The following is a 19,139-nucleotide window of genomic DNA, read 5'->3' as shown; positions in this document are numbered from 1 at the left end:
TAAACACCACATAAGACTCAATATTGCAGTCAGGAGAACCAAAGGTACCAAAGTGAGTTTGCACAGTAGATAGCTTTTAATGTAAGACAAAAACTTTTAACTTCTCCCACACTTGGTTCATGGATTTTTGCACATCTGTTTGGCTACAAGTTCCAGGAACTGATCTGTATTAAAGGCTAATCTAAATGAACATATAGGATAGCCTAATAAGACCAAATCTGCACAGAAAAACAGTTGATGCTGAGGAACTGACATCCACACTCTATACATGAAGGTGAAATGGGAGGTGTGGTGCCAGACAAGTTACAGCCTGGTCCCATGGACTGAATGCATATTAGCTGTAGGCAGAATAGTTTCCAGTTCACTTTCAACCCAATTTAATGCAACTCTCAAACTTCATTTCATGGTGCAAAGCAAGGCACAGTAGGCAGGTGCAATCAGGGGCTTCGCTTCAAAAGCACCTTCCTGACACAATGCTAATGTAGATACAACCACAACTACCACAATTCTTTCAAGAGTGTTAAGGCTCTCCAGATGGAAAATAAAGGCTGGAAGCCAAGCAGTATTTCACATGGAAAGAGTGCTCCAGCTCATTTAATTCAGCACCAAACCATCCTCTGGATTCCATCACAAAGGGCTGTGTCGGGCTTGGTTCCTGACTAACGAACTCATGAGGGAGACATGGGGCCCAGTATAGCCATGTTCAGTAGCAGATGACAGAGGAACAAGATTAAATACCTAAATGTTTTCACAGACGGGGCAGAGAGATGAAAGAATACAGTATACCTGCACATTCCCAGTAGTAAGTAAAAATGTCTGTTCTGAACTGCTGAAAGTAGAAGCAAAGCTGTCATGGCTCTGAGATGCCTTCAGGAGGAACATGGCCCCTAGTCATCCTCTGTATTTCTCGGGTTAAAAATGGGACTTCTGCTTGAAGTATCACAATTTATCTCACATCTGATCTTCTCATTAAAAATGGCCCAGGCAAATAATGTTTTAAACATTTCCCTATGTGTGATTATTTCCAGTTGGCGGGTATGGGTAAATGATACCATGACTTGGAGGGAACTAGTTTCAAATCATGTTTAGAACGGATCTGCTAAAGTAGTTTTTCTCCATTGCAGAAAGGACCTTTTCATGTGTCGCCAATATTTTCACAATGATATTTCACCAACATTCTTCTTTGGTCCGTCATAAAACTCACATGTAAGAGACATAAATGAAGCAACAAAGAGCACAAGTCTACAAAGACTACTTATTTAGGCTGTATTTTAAGCAAATTTTAGACTGACTAACTACCCTGGGTGCCTTACTTGAATTACTTGCAAGGGCCTCATTTTCAAAGGGCCCATAAAACAGACCCCTCTCAGGAATCACAAGTTTGGCCAGCCACACTTTGAAGAAAGCCAGTACTGAACGTAAGTTAATACAGTATTTGCATACATATCCACCTAAAGCAGGAGACCACAAAGAAGTCAGGAACATTTTCTTCTGGGAAGCATTAGCAAAAGGCCACAGTCACTGGGACGCTCATCTTTCATCCAAAAGCAAGTAAGTGTATTCTGTAGAAGCACGTGTATATGAGTTTCCCGGGTAAAAATAAGAGGACAGGCATGATGTACTATATCCAGACAGGACAATCTTTTCTTTTTGATTTGGTAATAGAATTTTAAGTAGGAGTCCCAAGAAACATCTTAAGCATGTCACTGCCTTCCAGTAAGCCACTTCAGCCGACAGAGTGCTGCTGACAGGTTCTCTTCATTCAGAGAGAGAGCTGACAGCCTAACCTTAACGCCTTTAGCAAAGTCTAAGTCACATCACTGTGTTGTATTACAGCATGCACCCCAGAAATAGAAGGAATGAGAAACTCCTCATTACTACAGTGCCTTCAGGTAAGGCTTGTGAAATGGGGAAGAGGGAAAGTTTTTGAAAGAAGAAAACATATACCTGATCCATTGCCTTTTACTAAAGCTGTTAAGTGAAACTGAGAGGACCTCAAAAATAAAACATTTGCTCTTTGGTCTTGCTTCAGGTTGTTACCTATATGTCATCTAGTTTGGAGGTACCAAAGCATGACAAAACTATTTGTCAGGTATCTTTTTGCATTTTGTGGGGAAGGAAGGGAAAATATACCTTCTCCAACACTAGCTTGACAGTGAATTTACTAAAGCTTGGCATTAGGCTATATCCTATGTGTCCACCCAGAAAAGTAAAAGCTCTCCAGCTCTGCAGATTGTGCCTTCCCCTGCAGGAAGGGGAATGGCTGATGCCCATATGGCTCTTTCTAGCTATGTTTTCTAGCTACAAACATAAAACAGGGTGGTGAACACCTTGTTTGCGCTGCCTGTTTTTCATGGGTTTATGGAATATGTACATACAAAGTTACAACTGCCTCAGAGGTCGGAGGAGCTGACAAACAAGAACAGAAACTGCAGCAGCAGGAAGCCTGTTAGAAGAGTGATTACCAGCATGCGTCCAGTATACAAGGCACTTCTAACATAGTATGTTCTCCAGAAGACTCTTATGCACTGTGATCAAATACAAACATTGTTTTGGAGTACAGTTACACTTGGAGCCATTACTCTCTTCCTCAGTACCGGAGGTGGCCCCGTACCTAGTGTACCAACACTTCAGAAGGACCAAGTTGGGTGGGACAGGGTGGGGCTCTTCATATATGATGTTTTTCATGCAGAAACAGAGAATCTGATCTTTCGAACCGTAGGTGAAACCATTCTCCACTCAAAAACATGCATAAAAATACCAAGACAAAGAGTTTAAGTGATACTTACGCGGCATGATCCCTTGGCTCACCAGCTCCTCCCGCGTGCGTCGCTGCTGGAGCTTCAACTGCAGCACTGCACGACAGCAGAGAGAGGGAAGAGAAGGAAACCCATCAGTGCAAGAAACAACTGAAGAGACATTTTCAAACGCATCTTGTTTTCTTCTTTGGATGCCAAGGCACTAGCGAGCAGCAGAACAAAAAGACCCCCCTCCCACCCTGCTCCCCTGCCCCACTGCAATTGCAGAAGTGGCCTCCAGCAGTCAGGTTTCCGTATTCTGCTGCGGGCAACAAGGAGAGGAAGTTGCGCAGGGTCTTGGCAGGGTGATAAAAATCCGCAAAGCCAGCCCCATTTCTCAATTCTTTCTAGAGCACCAACTTCTTTCCAAACCATTAATATTAAAAAACAAACAAAGAGAAACACCAGCTGACAGTCCTCCAATAAACAGAGTGACACCCAGCTGCTAATGACTCCTGAAGATTCTAATTACCATGTGCAGATTAAACTGATATGACAAAATTATTGGTCATTACTCTAAATTACAAGGCTGATTTCCTTCCTCAACTCAGAAATTCACCTTCGGAAACATCTCACAAAGTGAAATATCATGGATTTGTCTAGATGTGTCCTTGTTCCATGGCAAAAGGAATCCCTTATCACTAGAATTTTTCATATTTATTTCAGCATAAGAGAACATACATATGACCGTGTGAAATGCAATTATCTATTTTTTTTCTAATGCAAATCTCTGGAATAGCCATAATTTCAACACTTAGCTTATAACAGTAGTTTCTCTTTAAACTACACAATCAAAGCAACATTCTAGAGATTGTTCTTATGGTCAAAGACAGCTTCCATATGAAAGGGACCTTTCAAAACTGAAGAAAAAAAAATCACATGCATGTGTGGACACACACACATGTGTCAATTTAGGACAACCCGAGTGAGCATCAATAGATAGATACTGAATCCTATCTGCAATCAAGCCTAAGCTCCTAAGAATACTCAACGTAAAATATTACAAAATGAATGGCATGGCATCTTCCCTGTTTTAATTTCTATTTCTATGTCAAGCTTATATATGTTGTGTAGTCCATGTAAGAGAAATCCACACAAATGTAGTGGAACCACCAGAGAGCAAAACTGCTCTAGTGTCTAACTATACAATCTCATTATAACCCTTATGCTTCCTTTCTCAAGTACTTCGTTTGTCCCATACATTCATTTCATACATTATATCCAAATTTGTACCGTACACTCCCTAAAGTAGGGATCAAAAATTTTAAGGAGAAGATGCCACTTCGTCTGCTTACACACATCATCCCATTTTACCTGTTTCTTTCAACCTCCTATTTGCAGTTTGCATTTGACTAAGATACATCTTCCAGTAAGGGTTCTGGTCTTCATATGAAGTTAACAAGAGATCCATCTCTTCCTTGGTTGTTTGCACAGCAGCTAATCACCCTTACTTAAATGCACACTTAAATTTTCACTTGGATTTGTCTAGCTTCCACTTCCATTGGCTCTTGATGTACCTTTCTTTGAAAGGTTTATGACAGTAAGAATATATCTCCTACCTGTGAAGGTACTTCTGTGCGCAGTGTGCAACCAAGTTACCTCTCTTCTGTTTCTTAAGCCAAACTAGGATTTCTTAATATATGCATCCTGGGCAGAAAACAACTTCCTTTAGTATGGGGAAGGGAGAGAGGGAGGGAGGGTGTACAGAGCACCATGCTAATTCTGTGTGGGATCAGCCCAGAGCCAGAGCGAGGAGGAGGGAACACAGAGGGGAAGGAACAGGACCTTCATTTGGCCGTGAAACTGCAAACAGAAGTGGTAGTCCCAGACTCTTCCTCCCACCCAGCATGCGATCACACTCCTACTTCTATGCTAGCGTGAGGGCTAATACAGTCTCACAGCCGGCCTGTTCACAGAGCCCTTCATTTGCCGGATTCGTCTTGAGGTGATCAAAACCCGAATCAGGTTGATGACACATCTACACGAGCACTCGATCTACACAGCTTGCTGCGACAGAGGCAACTCTCTCACTCCCCACATCATCTCTCATGTTCCCCTGACTGGTGGCTGGACTCACTGACACGACAGAGACCACAGCCCAGTCAAAACAGGGAATAGTTTTCTGTCTCATTAGTGAGTTGAAGAGGACGACTGTATAGCCAGGTATTTGCTAACACTAACATAAGGTGGGAGTGAGACTTCATCCTTCCAGCAGCAGTGTGCCACTAAGTGATTTCAGCCCTCTTAGGTAACGGCACATTAAAACTCTTACTGTATGGCTTTATTTCCACTAGTGAGGCATTTCAGGGACTCATTTCCATACCCTAAAAACTAGCACATCTCACTAAATGTATATAGACAAGGCACAGACCTACAGCATCAGGTCCATCTCCCCAGCTTTAAGTGCAGATAATCTCATTATTACTCATGTCTTCCCATTTACACATCTAGCAATGTATGTTAGCCCTTTTTGCCACTTTGCTATTTACTTGCTAGGACCATCTACTTTCCCTCCCATTTCCAACTACACCTACTATTTACCTTTCACCTCCCAGAGACAGGGATTTTCAGTGAAAAACTCCCTCACGCAGGTGTGGCTGGCATTTTTTGCTCCTTCGTGCATAACTCTGCCCTCATCTGTATTTATGCACATTTTGCCCACCTGTCTCAGTTTGCCTAAATGATCTAAACCATTTTTTTAATGTCATTATTCATGCCTCCACTAATCTTTGTTCCATCCACACCGTTACCATCTTGCATTTGTTTCCAGACCACACCAGGCTGATCCCAACTAGAAATGCCTTTCTGATTTCTTTGATTACAGTCAGTTCTTAATCCACTTAAGCAGTACTTCATTAAATTCCAAGATACTTTTTAAAACCAAAATATACCACACTACTAAGTTAAAGACATTATAAAAGTCTATTACACCCAGACAAAACCCCTAGCAACCAAATTTCATGTATCCAAACAACAAAATTGTATTTAAGCAGACCTGTTTTCACAAATTGAAAAGCTGAATAGCGTGATTATGCTGCTATTCTTATACCATCTAAATTCTTTATCAAATTTTCCATAATTTTTTTCCTGGAACTGATGGCAGATTAGCCACTCTTTACTCACTCACCCTTTTTCAGTAGTAATGCAAAATGTTACTGGTCTTTCACTCTTCTGAAGTCTCCCGGTGGTTCCCAGATTTATTAGAAATCAGCCAGACAGCTAGAGACTTCATCAAATGACTTAAAATTCCCTTCCTGACTTCAGCTTCCCTTATGAATTTTATAAATATAACTTATTTCTGTACCAGTTACCATCTACTACCCTTTTTCTCTACCCATTATATGCACCTTTTATTTTTAAACACTATGTCCCTTCACAGCAAGAAACCAGCAACTGTCAAGAGGACTAAACTGGAGAATAGGACAAAGGTCATTTTCAGGATACTTTTAATAAGCACTAATTCATTCCTGGGATTTATGAATGTATATGCATACATATAAAGCACAAGTTATAATCAGCACATAATGCACTTTTTTTCCATTACAGCTTATTTTTGTGGCAAGGAAGAAGGCAAAAAGGATTACTTCAGTTCACTCCTGAATTCATTTTGGCTTAAATAAGTACTTGGAGTTCCCAACGCCATTTCATATATTTAGGAGATCACCTGTTTACGTGTGCAAGTGTGTGAATCCTATATATAGATTAACAGATGTCCCAAGAGCCAGTCCAAGGCTGTTGTACATGGAGCTCAGCCAAATGTCTAGAATGACCAGAGAAATTCAAAGTTACTCAAAGATAGTAGACTGGAGTGTCTGTCTTTCAATCACAAACCAACAATCTTCTGTTTCCTTTAGCCCTGTACTTAACCTTTAAATTAATTTTCAACTTAAGAATAAATCAGGTCATATAAAGGAGAGTATATATCTGCTGGCTAGAAAATAAGTTCCATACTGGTACCCTTCTACTCACCTCTTTCATTCAACTTGTGTCACAGTCTGTGCAACATTTTGTGGGCTTCGTACGTTTGTCTGGTTTTCCCACTCGAAATTGGGCATAATTTATTTCACAAGCATGAAAAATTCTGAAATATAGTTAAAGTTTGAACAAGGTTTTTGTATTTCTAATGAACTGTTCCAAGAATTAGTAAAATATTCCAGAGAAATCTGGGAGCTGGTATAGAGGACTGCTGCCAGCAGTTTAAGAGGAAGGGTAGAGAAGAATTGAGGGGGGGATTCTAAGAGACAAATAACGTTGTGATACAGCTACTATAAACAGAGTTATACTGTTAGTGAAATACAGCAAGTCATGATTATTTTTTGTTCGTCTTATCATAAAACTGCCTTAACAGGGAACCCACAGGCATATTCGAAGACCAGAGCTTACTTCTGCCTACTAATGGCTGGTGGCAGCTCAGAGCAGTATTTGCTTAATATACAGAGGCTGCAGCCATATGGATGCTTTCAGGACACTTGCAACTCTAGTTGTAGTACAGGGGTGCATTAGTAGTAAGCAGTAGCAAGACCAAGCATTTACAATGAGCTAAGTTGTTTTTTGCAGCTCGTCATCTAAATCTGAAAGAGCGTGCCTGCCCTTACACACACATATCTGAAAGCCCTCCTATTTCTAAACCACACTTCATGTTTAATAGTGTGACTAGAACTACTACAGAAACTAGTCTTCTGCCTTGCATCTCAGCATCTCAAGAGAAAAAAAAAAATCTCATCTTAGAGACTATGTCACATATCAGGAGAGGTTTATGACAACAAATTGAAAAAATATCCTGCATTTCCTGTTTTTTGAAAACTAGCAGAGAAGCACACAGCTCTGAACTGCAGCTTGTGGTGAGGCCCTGTGCATGTTATATTGAATACAGACTTACTGCCAAAGGGAGCCTGTGTTCACATTTCCACAAAAATCTTTTCTTCTAAGGAATCCCAAGTGATACTCAAGATCGCCCAACCAAGGTAATGATTAAGCACAGCCATATGGTGGATTATAACAGAGACGGCATGAGCAGCAGTGCAGAACGGGAAGGGAGGAAGGCTGCTATCGCCAAACGAAACGGTGTAGAGGTGCTGAGGGCGGCAGAACTCCCTAGAACTTGGGCTGGGATACCCATGCAAAAAGGAAGAGTGCAAGACATAAATTGCATATTAACTAGATAGGCTGTATGCTCACAGACGTGATTTATCGATTTTGTAAATTCAGTTAAAGCAGTCTGCCTGATAGCAAAATTCATCCTTGCAACCCAATCAATAAGCCATGTGATTAGAAAGAGAAACTACCAAAGAACAAGTGAAATTAGCCTAACTTCATTATCTAAGCTGAGGAAAGTGCAAGCGTAAGTAAAAGCAGTAAAAAGCAAACTATGCACTTCAGTGCTTATAAGGGTTCACATCATTTATTTGTATGCTGTTCAGCACCTCTGCACACCCCATCTGAAAGCCCTGTGCTACAGCATCCACTTAACTCACAAGAAAACATTAATACAGCACAAGCTGGGATAGAAACCTGCCAGTTAGTTCATCAACACCTCTACCTTTCAGTAGCGACAAAGATTTTTTTAGAATTTTCACTGGCCTAGCACTGGCTAGGTCTGACCGGGTTTACTTTGTGAAGGTCAAAGACCACAGCCTAAGGAAACGTGGCACTAGGCCACCATTTGCAGCCCACACATATTTTTCAATTTTTCAGTACAATGTGTATAACACCGTTAGATTAAACCAACAGCCAATATCCAACCAACTTAACTATAATATGCGACCATAAAAGACAACTTTGGCAACATGGGATATTTGTTGAACAAAATCATCACAGCTGTTTGTGCAGAACTGGGGCCTCTAACTTAAATATCACAGTGCCATGTAACTACTGCTTTGAAGGGTGAAATCACCTTTCCATTTTACCACTCAGCCAGTAGCAGCCTTTCTAATTACATTGAGAAGCGAACTTTTCTCCTAGTTTCTGGTTAGTTGCATTTGACCAGTAGCCAATGCCAAATTCAGCTTTGGAATATGCAGCCAATCAGCCGTTGTTTTCAGTGGAGGTTATATCCTACATGTATGACTGAATTCAGTCCCTTGGAGATGTGGTGAGAAAACCTTTCCCTCACACCGAAAATGGTCTCTGAGCATTTTTCAGCTGTGCCTGCTTACAAAACAAATGTTGACTCGCATTAGCCTTTTCATGCTTCAACGGGAAGCCAGATTAGATTCTGGTTCATACACCACCAAGAGCAGCATCTGCTAAGCTCCAGTTGCAACACCTTTCTGTACAGAAGCAGCAAGGGGAGGTTAGTATTACCAAATTTTTTGTAGTGTCCACAAGAAGCTATAAGAAAAATTCAGCTATGATAGTTTGTGATCAGTGAGTGAGTATACAATACTCAAAATTAATTTTGAAAAGAACTCAAATTGCTGAGGTGGACGACTTTTTTTTTTTTTTCAGAGCTGCGTTTTTCTGGCACTGGCGACAACCCCCCCCACATCACACAGAATGTGCTAGAATGGGTGTTACCAACAAAGAAAAGCCAACTTTTCGGGCCTTTTTTAAAGGCAATTTTCTGAGCCTAACAGCATTTTAATCCACTAACTGCTGATGGGGAATACATGCTGGCTTTGCATTTAAGCCAACTGTGCAGTTAACAGAGAAGCATTTAAGTGAAGCAGACTGTAAATGACACCCAAACTGCAGGGATTATATGACAGTTTGCTACCCTGGGAAGGGGATGCCAAAAATTCATGTCCCTCTGTGGGGTGAAGGAGAAGCAGCAGATACACCACTGATCCTCACCATTTGCAAGCATCCACTGTTGTTGGGAATAGCAGCCATACGGTTCTATTCATCAAAATGCATTTTAAAGAATAGCTTGGAGCAAGCCTGGGCAAAGGGACAGTTAAGCAGAAGTTTATTTCTTTATTATTTGAGACTATCTCACATTCCACTACCTCTTTTCTCTCCTGCAGCAACAACGGCTGCTATTAAAATGCAGGCAGTTTCCTCATCTCTTCCTTAGCAACCATACTACAGAGAAAATGGAGTTTGGGAGCGTAAAGAATAGAAAGAGGATTTGTTTTGGTCTCTTAAACTGTTACAAGAACCTTTCACACTAGAGGCAAAAGCCACTTATTAATATTCATGCTGTGGTCTTCCCTTTGTGAGAAGCAAGATTGGGATCTCTCTCCCTACACCCAAAGAGGAGGTCTGTGAAGCAGATCCTGAACAAGAAACAAAACCAGGATCAGGACTGGTTCCCTACTGCAGGTCACATGGATGATGAAAGTGGATATCTCAGCAGCACTGCAGAAATCAGCATGTTCTACCGCAATACGCTTAGATGGGCAGGTGTCTCATATCAGTTTGGGGAACACTGATAAACTCCTTACCCAGCTGTGCTTGTCCAACAGAGACGATTGTAGGCACAAAGCCAAACAGGAGCTTTAACCAAGAAAGCCATACAGCTGCTTCAAAGGCCAATCTAGTATAGAGGACTTGAAACTTTTTCACAACCACCTCTTCTTTCTTATCCTCTTAGTAAGCTTTTGAGAACAGGAGTACTCTTGTGCCTGATGTAGACCTAAAGCCTCTATCAAGAGATTCTTAAAAAACAGAACAGATCCTTCACCTCCAAAGCAACAACTTTCAAAATATTTTATGGTAGTACTAATCCAAGGATGTAATATGGGTCACATAACACTAGGGTTGCTTTTTTCCACCCAGCACTTCTAAAAGCCTTCAGGCTCTCAAATGCCCAGAAGCTTTTAAAAGCAGCTGAAAAGTACTGAAAAAGGAGAGACTGGTCATTTAAGAACACAAAAAGAGGAGGAAGAGAGAAAATTAACTGACTCTCACCCTCAGGACAAGAAAGGCTTGTTTCTTGATAAAATCACACTCTTCAAAGCTTCTACAGCTCAAAATGTTCTCGAGTCACATAAAATCATTCACATGACAAGCAGCTTATACATGCCTGTTGTTATATTTGATGCATTGTCTATATGACTGTGTTCCAGAAGACTAGTTTTGGCTACTAGGAATAAAAAAACAGGTACAGGGCAGTAGTCTCTTTTTGTTGTGAGGATGCTGTTGAAAGAGAAATATGAAATGAGAATAATTTAAAAAAAAGTCTTCAAAGGATGATGAAATAGTTGCATGTAGTATCTTTTAATGAGTCAATGTTATGAGGCATTAAATAGCTCTCTTAGCGGAGACAGACAAATACAGATTCATTGATATGGTTAATTTAGCAGAATCAAAGATCCCAACCTACAGAAGAAACTGGTCCCCAAAGAACATGGAATCTGAAGCATATACACAATCAAAAGCAAAAAGATCTATTTACATCCTCACATATTACCACAAGGTAGCTGACTCACACTGTGAGCACAAAACAACAAGCTACCTCAGCAGGTCATTTTTGAGACTTCATACCAAATTTGATACAATGTAGAAATCAAAGTAATGTTAAGTAAAAACTGTATTTAGAAGATAAAACCACCGTTTACAACAATTTTAGCTTTGTTAGGACATAGCATTACAAAACAAACAAAAGCAGTAGCGTGGTCCAAGTATCTCGATATAGCATGATCTAACCTCCAGACAGGACAGAATAGTTACTCCTGTCAGTGGTTCTCAAAGGCTCAAGTCAGCACTGGCATTCTGGGGTGGTAAAATGTGCAGATAGAAAAGGAAGAACCAGGTCATAGTCTTAGAAGTTAACAGTCTCAGTCCTCAATATTGCACACAATTGAACATGTTTATTTCACAGGTGCTACTTAGGTATATTACTCTAAATATATGCAGATTTGATTATTACTGTGAAAGTTATGCTGAATTTTGCAGGTTTTTTTAATCTTTATTTAAAATAAAGACTAGCAGTTGCTGTGTATTTTACAGCATTTGCCTTTACATTCTTCCTTCATGATTTAACTTCTGCCATTTCCATAAAACATGTAAAATTTAGGGGCTTTTACTGCCATTTTAATCGTTGTTACTTTTTAATGCAATGCCAGCTCTGTTTTCTTTAATACTAAAATTTTAAAATCAGATAAATGTATTACTATCAGTACATAAGTCTATTGCACGCATAGAAGCCCACTCTTGCATAAAATGTTGGTACACCTAATAGTCCATTTCAGCACTCGCTGAAACTGTTAAAATAGGACTTTAAGAAATTAACCTGAAATACATGTAACCTGGTATATTTAGCAAGATATGCAACATGTAATAATGTGCAACAAGCTTGCCAACAGGAAAAGTTGGTTTGCTTTCTGTGCAGGATGCTGATTCTTATAAAATCATTTCATCCCAGTAATACTGGTTAGGTGAAAACTAAGCGTGTGAATAACTAAGCACATATCCATATCTATGGAATCTGGCTACCATGCATGATTCAACAAGATGACCTGTAACAAAATACCTAGGTGGAAAGGTCTACCTAAAATTGACACACCAGTATCATAAGACAGTAAATATTATCTGTAATCAGTGCTTGTTGATGCCATCTATATATCCATTGTTACTATTTATAGCTGGAAGAGAAGCCTTGAGGGAGGAAAAAACAGAGAATTTCCCAAAACCCCGTGTAAACTTGAGTCACGGTCTATACTGATTTACATGTTTCCATGAAACAACAAACAAGGAGGAACTAACATTGCCCTTAACCACCTTGCAAAGAAGACCCTAGAAAGAAATTCTCCAAGATAATTTGATGTGGCAGACGGGGACAAATGAAGGAAAAAGAAGGAATGGGTAGATATATCCTGACAATCAGATCTACAGCTGTCTGCTAATGTGACAGCACAAAAGGCAAGCTACACAAGGGAAAAACAAGTTTGAACCCTTTTCATTTTTTTTCTTGTAAAGATAGAGGTATCTGCTTATAAGAAGAAAGAGCTACAACCTTTTTATTTTCCTCAAAGATGAGACATGAGAGTTGTTAATATTTTTCCTGAAAAATTATACAGAAGAAAAGCAAAAAACCATGTTGTTTGGAGATACATCAGAATCTGAACAATTTTTCATTTTATTTAAAACTCTGGGTTCAAGGGATAATATGTTTTTGTGTGTTTCTAATAAGAGGAAAAAAAAATCAAGTCTTGAGACAGTGCCAAGACACACCCATAAAACACAAGATTGACTAGACATGTACTAAAATTGATGACGAAATCCTTCCATGCCACTTTCAGCAATAAGAGGCATGGTCTAATATTTTTCCTTCATAGCTCACCTCCCATACTGCAATTTCTGCTACAGCACAGCACTCCAGTGTACTAATAGAGTCTCAGATCAAGGCCAAAAACTTCCTCAAACATTTCTCGGAGACTGTGGTGTTGGCCCAATGATTCACCCTTCCTTCTGCCTTGGGGCACCCTCTACAGATAGAAGTTAAAAGCTCCCTTCACAGTAATCTTCTAATGGTCAAGATACCACAGAACTTCTGTGGCAACAGCTGGGACACCTTGACATTATGAGCTGTGGTTTTGGGTTTTCCACTTAAACATGGAATAATTACGTATTTCCTAGACATTTCAGATTCTTAACTACCTAAAGACGTTTGGTTTACTGAAACCAAATACAAATGAGAGCAAACGTGTTTTTCCACAAGTGGTAGAAAAAAGGACTTAAAAGTATGCAAATTTAAATACAAAACCAGCAGTTCTTTAGAAGAAGTAATTAACTGGTTATATAGGAAACTCAGAAAGCTGGCCCTTCTAATTTTAAATTAGCTAGCTTGAGCATCTCCCAGCTTCAGTTGGTTGATTATGCTGACAGTTATTTCACAGGACATGGAACAAAAGTGGGTTTTGCCCAACATGCATATTACACGCAAAATGAAGACTCGGAGCATTCCCTATCTGGTTAGCATTCCTGCCACCAGCTTTTGTCCAAGCCCCAGCATCCTCTCTTAGCAAGAATTTCAGGTGGATGCTACAAGGAATTACCGTATTTCTTTAATTCACGGTAGTGAGAAACATCTTTGCTGTTTTCTCAAAGACTGCAAAGAACACAGGCCACAATCATGGGATCTGAGGTTCAAATAAAGATCCCAGCCTTTCTACTGCAACAGCCTGACTCCTTCTTTATAGTTTAAGTACAAATTCTATTACAGTTCTGTTTCTACTTGTAAAAAAGTTACAAGATTCAGCTATGGCCATCATATCCCTCTACATCAGAAATCAGTTCCTTCATAGCAGCCCAGTATGGAAGCTGATCCCCAGAATTTGCATTACACATAAAAAGCACATCAAATTCCCTCAAACTCTTTAAACTGTGATCATGTAACATCTATCTACTACTTTTTACTTCCCCTCTCTTTGGATATTTACTTTCTTTCAAAACTCTGGACTACAGATCTCCAGGACAGACTTTCTTGAGTTTTTTCAAGAGGAAAGATCCACAGCATTGAAAACAAATCCAGCTATGAGGCTTAATGTGGTTCTTAAGTGCTATCATAGCTATAAATATCTAAATAATATAATTCTGTGTAACAGGTCAATCAGCAAACTAAAAAAACCCAGCAGTCCAGAACAGCCTGCATGACCACTGACTTCAGACTGGTGGACAAATTCTGCAGATGTTTAAAGTGTTACTGCTGGCTCAGTCCCCTCCTGAAGGGCAGAGAGGAGACTGCTGGCAGCAGCAGGTACTCCCACACTCGTTGCACACAGCGGAAGATTCTCTCCAACTGCTAATTGAGGTGGGCTTTCGCTAATATACTGAACAAAAGCAAGTGAAGGGCAGACACGTTTCCTTTCTGTTGCTCCCTCCAGCAAAGAGGCAGGGGAGATAGCTCCGTGGTGACAGTGTTTGCAGCCGCTGTAGTTAAGATTCACAGTCACATGTCAGTCCTGAAGATACAATCCTCATTCTAAACTGCCTGCAGTCAATGTGACACCTATTATTAGCAGCAGTAAAACAGACTCTCAGTGAGGCACAAAGGTACTACTAGTTTACCATCTACTTCTAAAATGTTGTCTTCCACTTCCGAAAGGGGAGAATTTGACATCGGAGCATGGAAAAGGGTGCAAGCTGCAAGCAGGCTTAGAAGGACTTTCACACGTAAGTATAATACAGAAAGAGGTATGAAAGCTTAGGAAAGTGAAAGTGAAGAAAAAAAGCATCAAAAAAGCATCAGAAAGAGCATTCACCAAAATAAGAAAGAAGGCCCACAACTGTTTGCAGGGACAGGTTACACGCTGCTTGAAATACTGACCAAATTATGCAAAAAGAGCTTGTACATCCTGGCTTCCAGCTGTGAAATCTGCAGAGATGAGTAACCAAAGAACATAGCTACTGCCACATTCAATTCCTACAAAAAACACAGCTATAGTCTCCATGCATTTAATACTAGAGAAACATGTAGCAGCACAAAGCTAGGGAAACTTCACGCAGAGAAAAGTCAAAAGTGGATCTCTTCCTTCTGTCACCCAGACAGCATCACTCAGATCCCCTACCCCACCCCCCTCCCCACAACAATCCTGCTGGGCAGCACAATGTTTGTGCCCTGACAAGTGTTTCAGTGAGGAAGGCTACCAAAAAGATGTTAAATATGTCAGCTGGTAGGGTGCAGCTGAGATGTTACAGGAAATACCCTCAGAATGGTAACAGGCCCACAAGCTGTCTTTGGGGATGGAGACCACAGAATGAGGTCTTTATAAGCATGGCTGCAACAGATGATACCTGTCCCTGCCCTGGAGAAAAATCCATTATGGGCACTTCTGTTGAAAACTTTCAAATAGCTATTTTTTTACAAAAGATTTTCTTTACAGCTGCTTACTTCTGAAAGGCTGTATTAAAATGGGATTGTCCTGAAAGCCTGAATTTCACCAATTTTCACTGTCAATTTTGGAAAGAATCCATGTCCCAAAGCAATATATCCTCTTTTTTATTGACCTTCCTTCACATTTCTTGTTAGCTTCATCAGACTAAGCCTAACTTCAGATGGCAGAACTGCAGACTGGAAAGTTCAAATCTTTGTTTTCTTGGAAGACTGCTTACTATATTATATACAGAATAAACTTTGACAGTAGGTCACCTGCACAGTTCTTCTACCGATCTCACTGAACACCAGGAAAAATCCTGAATACACTGATGAGCAAAAAACATTCCGTAGTTCTTACTAGTAATCACCATACTGCAATGTACTTCAGCTACTGCAGGTCTGCTCTTAGTTTGGAGAGGTATCACCTTTTTTTACATACTGCCAGGGAAAACCATTGTATCTTCTTCCACTAGCCCAAGTAAGAGAAAGCAAACCATGAGTTCTGCTCCATGTTATGGCATTGAGATGATGATGCATCTACTTACAGGGCTCCTGCGAGAAAAAGGAGCACAATTTGCCCCATAGGCTCACTGTGTGTTTTCATTTGATAAACCTAAGATATGTCAGGGGCCATATCCCATTTTCTACCATAGGCTGCAGAGGTTCTTGCCAAGAAATGTGCTGCTTTAACATTTTGGATCAAAATTTATTGATGCAGCAGGTGACAAGATCAGTAATTCAATGCTCAGGAAAGACTGGATATACGGGAGTTGGGGCACAAAAGGAAAGATCTAAGCAGGCACTTATTTTTGGTATAGATATTTGTTAAGTTGTTGATCAATGACTTGCAGGTGTGACAGAATGCTGAAAAATCCGAGGTGACTAGTGACAGATCTTATCGATGATAAAAGTACTGAGATAAGATTTACACAGGCAGCCTGATGTGGATCCAAAAACACAAGCAGAAACCACAACTGTCACTGACCCTTATCTTCTTTGGGCAGGAGAGTCACAGTGACATCTGTCTGGCAAGGACTCTGAACAACCATGTTAACTGCAGAAGTTGTTTCTGGATGCAAAACAGGCAATCTGAGCTTAAGTTATCATAGTTCTGTTTTCAAAAAAGCATCTGCTTTTCAACAGCTCCTGGGAAGTCCAAGCATCAGTCATTTGCTGTTTAAAAGTACAAATACAGATATTTTCTTAAAAAAATAATAATAAAAAAGCAATAGATAGTTATCAAATAATGAATAATTCCAGAGTCACCCAAGTTTTTTTTCAAGCTTTATTAACATGTTTCCCAGTTGCTGTTATCAATGCCCCAGCACCACTGCTGTTGAACATGAAGCTCAGTTCAGCTTTGAAGAAAATTCAGTTGATAGGGCAGGAAAGTACTTACTGCAAATTTTACTTGCAGTTCAAAGCATTGTCTGCATAACTGCTATTGACAGCTGTACTCAGCGCACCACACCCAGTATCTATTCTTTTTGTTTTCTGCATGTGCTGAGTCCTTACATCTTCTTGCTCTTGCAGGTCTGAGTCTACAACTCTTTCCTTTTAGTATTACTTTGTGCTAAAGAAAGTATTATAGTAGCCATTTTTTGACAAATGAAGTAGATCACTGTGTGGTAAACAAGCTAGCCTCTGTCCGTCTCTTCCTCCTCCTCCTCCCATTCCCAGCATGAAAATAGCTAGGGCTAAAGCAACAGCTGGGGATCATTACACTGACAGGAATAGTTCAGTAAACTCCAAGAGGGGAAAACATGTCATATCCAAAAAAACCAAAAACACATTAGGGCAGCAGGACTGAAAAAATATGTGAATTCAACTCCAGGGATAATGTTATGACTCTCCTTCTACTGATAAGGACTGACTTACAAAAACCCTGGTCATTCAGTGTTAACCCTTTCCCTAAGCTTCCCACTTGTGTCATAAAGTTAACAAATACCCTGCAACACCTCTAGTCTTCACAGTCAAACGAGGCACATTGGGAGTTAAGCAAAAATAAATTTAAATTGCCATCTTACTGCCAACTTTGAGCCACCTCACATTAATATGTCATTATCTCACCTTCACTGCACCTCTTACCTTTTAAGCATAATCACAGTCACTGTGCTACACATTTGCAAGGAGTGGCTGCAGTACGAGGCTACAAGGAGTCTAACTACAAACATTTGGTGTGCCTCTGGATTTGCCATAAAAAAATGACAGCAGGTTAACTCTCCATAGGTTCAACACATTTTCTATGTTCTTCTGTGTCAGAGCACTATTTGCAAAAATAATTCTGAATGGTAGGACATATCTGGCCATAATTCAGAGATGCACCTGTTACATTTTGTGACTGGTTTCTGATGTTCCTTACCCATGCATTTGCATGAGGCATCGCTTTCGCATCTCCCACAGCATCTTCGGGTCCACTCTGAACTAGGAAGACACAGATCAACCTTTACAGAAAAATGTCACCCTGCATTCCTGTGAGATGCCTCGGACGCAGGGGCTGCCCTCTTGCTGGGGATCTCCTTGGCGTCAAGAGCTTCCAAGTCTACACGTGCAGGTTCTTCTGCCCTCTAAGGGATGAAGGACAGCCATCTCACAGCTTTACCTTCAGGTTCCCGGAGATGTTACAACAATAAGGTCTAGATCACTTGTGAAGAAAGCCGTATGTTAAGAAGCACTTGCATGACTCCTGATCTCTTCAAAGTACTGAACAGATATTAATAGTTTAATCAAAGGCTAAGCTAACTCAAATTACCTCACATTTGCTGCGGACCAAGAATGTGCACACAGTTACTGCAGATCAGATGGCATGCGGGAACTTGTTCATGTGTCTGGGCCCTGAGAAACAAATCTTGGAAAAAGACAGGTGAGTTTTACTGTCAGCCCCAAGTCACACTGAACATTTTTGAAGGAAGGACTTGAAAAGAAAAAAAAGGAAGGAAAAAAAAAAGTGTTTTGTTTAAGAGCAACAAATGAAAGAAATTGCACAGAGGTGGAAAAGTTGGAATTTACTTTTGGAAGTACTTAAAGCTAAAGCTTGCGATTCCCTCTTCATATCTTTCATGAGGGGCTACAATACTGCTGTGTTAACTGGTCTAGGAACTGCAAACTAGGCTCTGGTATTTGAAAACTAAATCATTCCAAGGCATTCTTGAATAGAAAACATGTTTATAGGTTCCTGAATTCTAGGAATTTTACGAATAACTGCCCCAACGCATACTTTGAAAAATACAAGCATATGTTCCTTGACTTCCCCATGTCAAACCCATTTCTGTATGGAAAGGATCAGCAGTTCCCAAACTTCAATGTCAAGTCCCAATTCAAAAAAATAAATAAATCATATTTAGGAGACCATCTGTTTTCCAGAGGCAAGGAAACAAGATGAAGTCTTTTCCAGATACCTGCTTCTCATGAGATTCATTAAGAGACTAGGTATGAGCATTGTCAGCACAACACAGACACCACCCCTTGTTTGCCCAGCTTTACTAAGAGGAGAAAGCAGACTGGTACCCATTCACCTCTGTGTGGTGAAGAGAGAGGAAGAGAAGTGGATGAATTTTCTGTCCTGGGCAATAACAAAACTA

At 40.2% G+C, this 19,139-nt stretch overlaps 1 protein-coding gene across 2 annotated transcripts in view; it reads right to left on the bottom strand.

Moving 5' to 3' along the window:
- Positions 1-19,139, bottom strand: part of MRTFA (myocardin related transcription factor A) — an 80,570-nt gene that overhangs the window by 28,385 nt on the left and 33,046 nt on the right. For both annotated transcript variants that reach the window (XM_069807148.1, XM_069807147.1), the window contains exon 2: positions 2,790-2,855. In XM_069807148.1, the coding sequence (XP_069663249.1) occupies positions 2,790-2,796 (7 nt within the window). In that variant the 5' untranslated portion in view covers positions 2,797-2,855. The remainder of the gene's footprint in view (positions 1-2,789; positions 2,856-19,139) is intronic.

This window comes from Haliaeetus albicilla, chromosome 19 (assembly GCF_947461875.1).
Source record: "Haliaeetus albicilla chromosome 19, bHalAlb1.1, whole genome shotgun sequence".
NCBI classification, from domain to species: Eukaryota; Metazoa; Chordata; class Aves; order Accipitriformes; family Accipitridae; genus Haliaeetus; species Haliaeetus albicilla.
The sequence above is the reverse complement of the archived record's forward strand: the minus strand, read 5'-3'. Positions and strand labels throughout refer to the sequence as shown.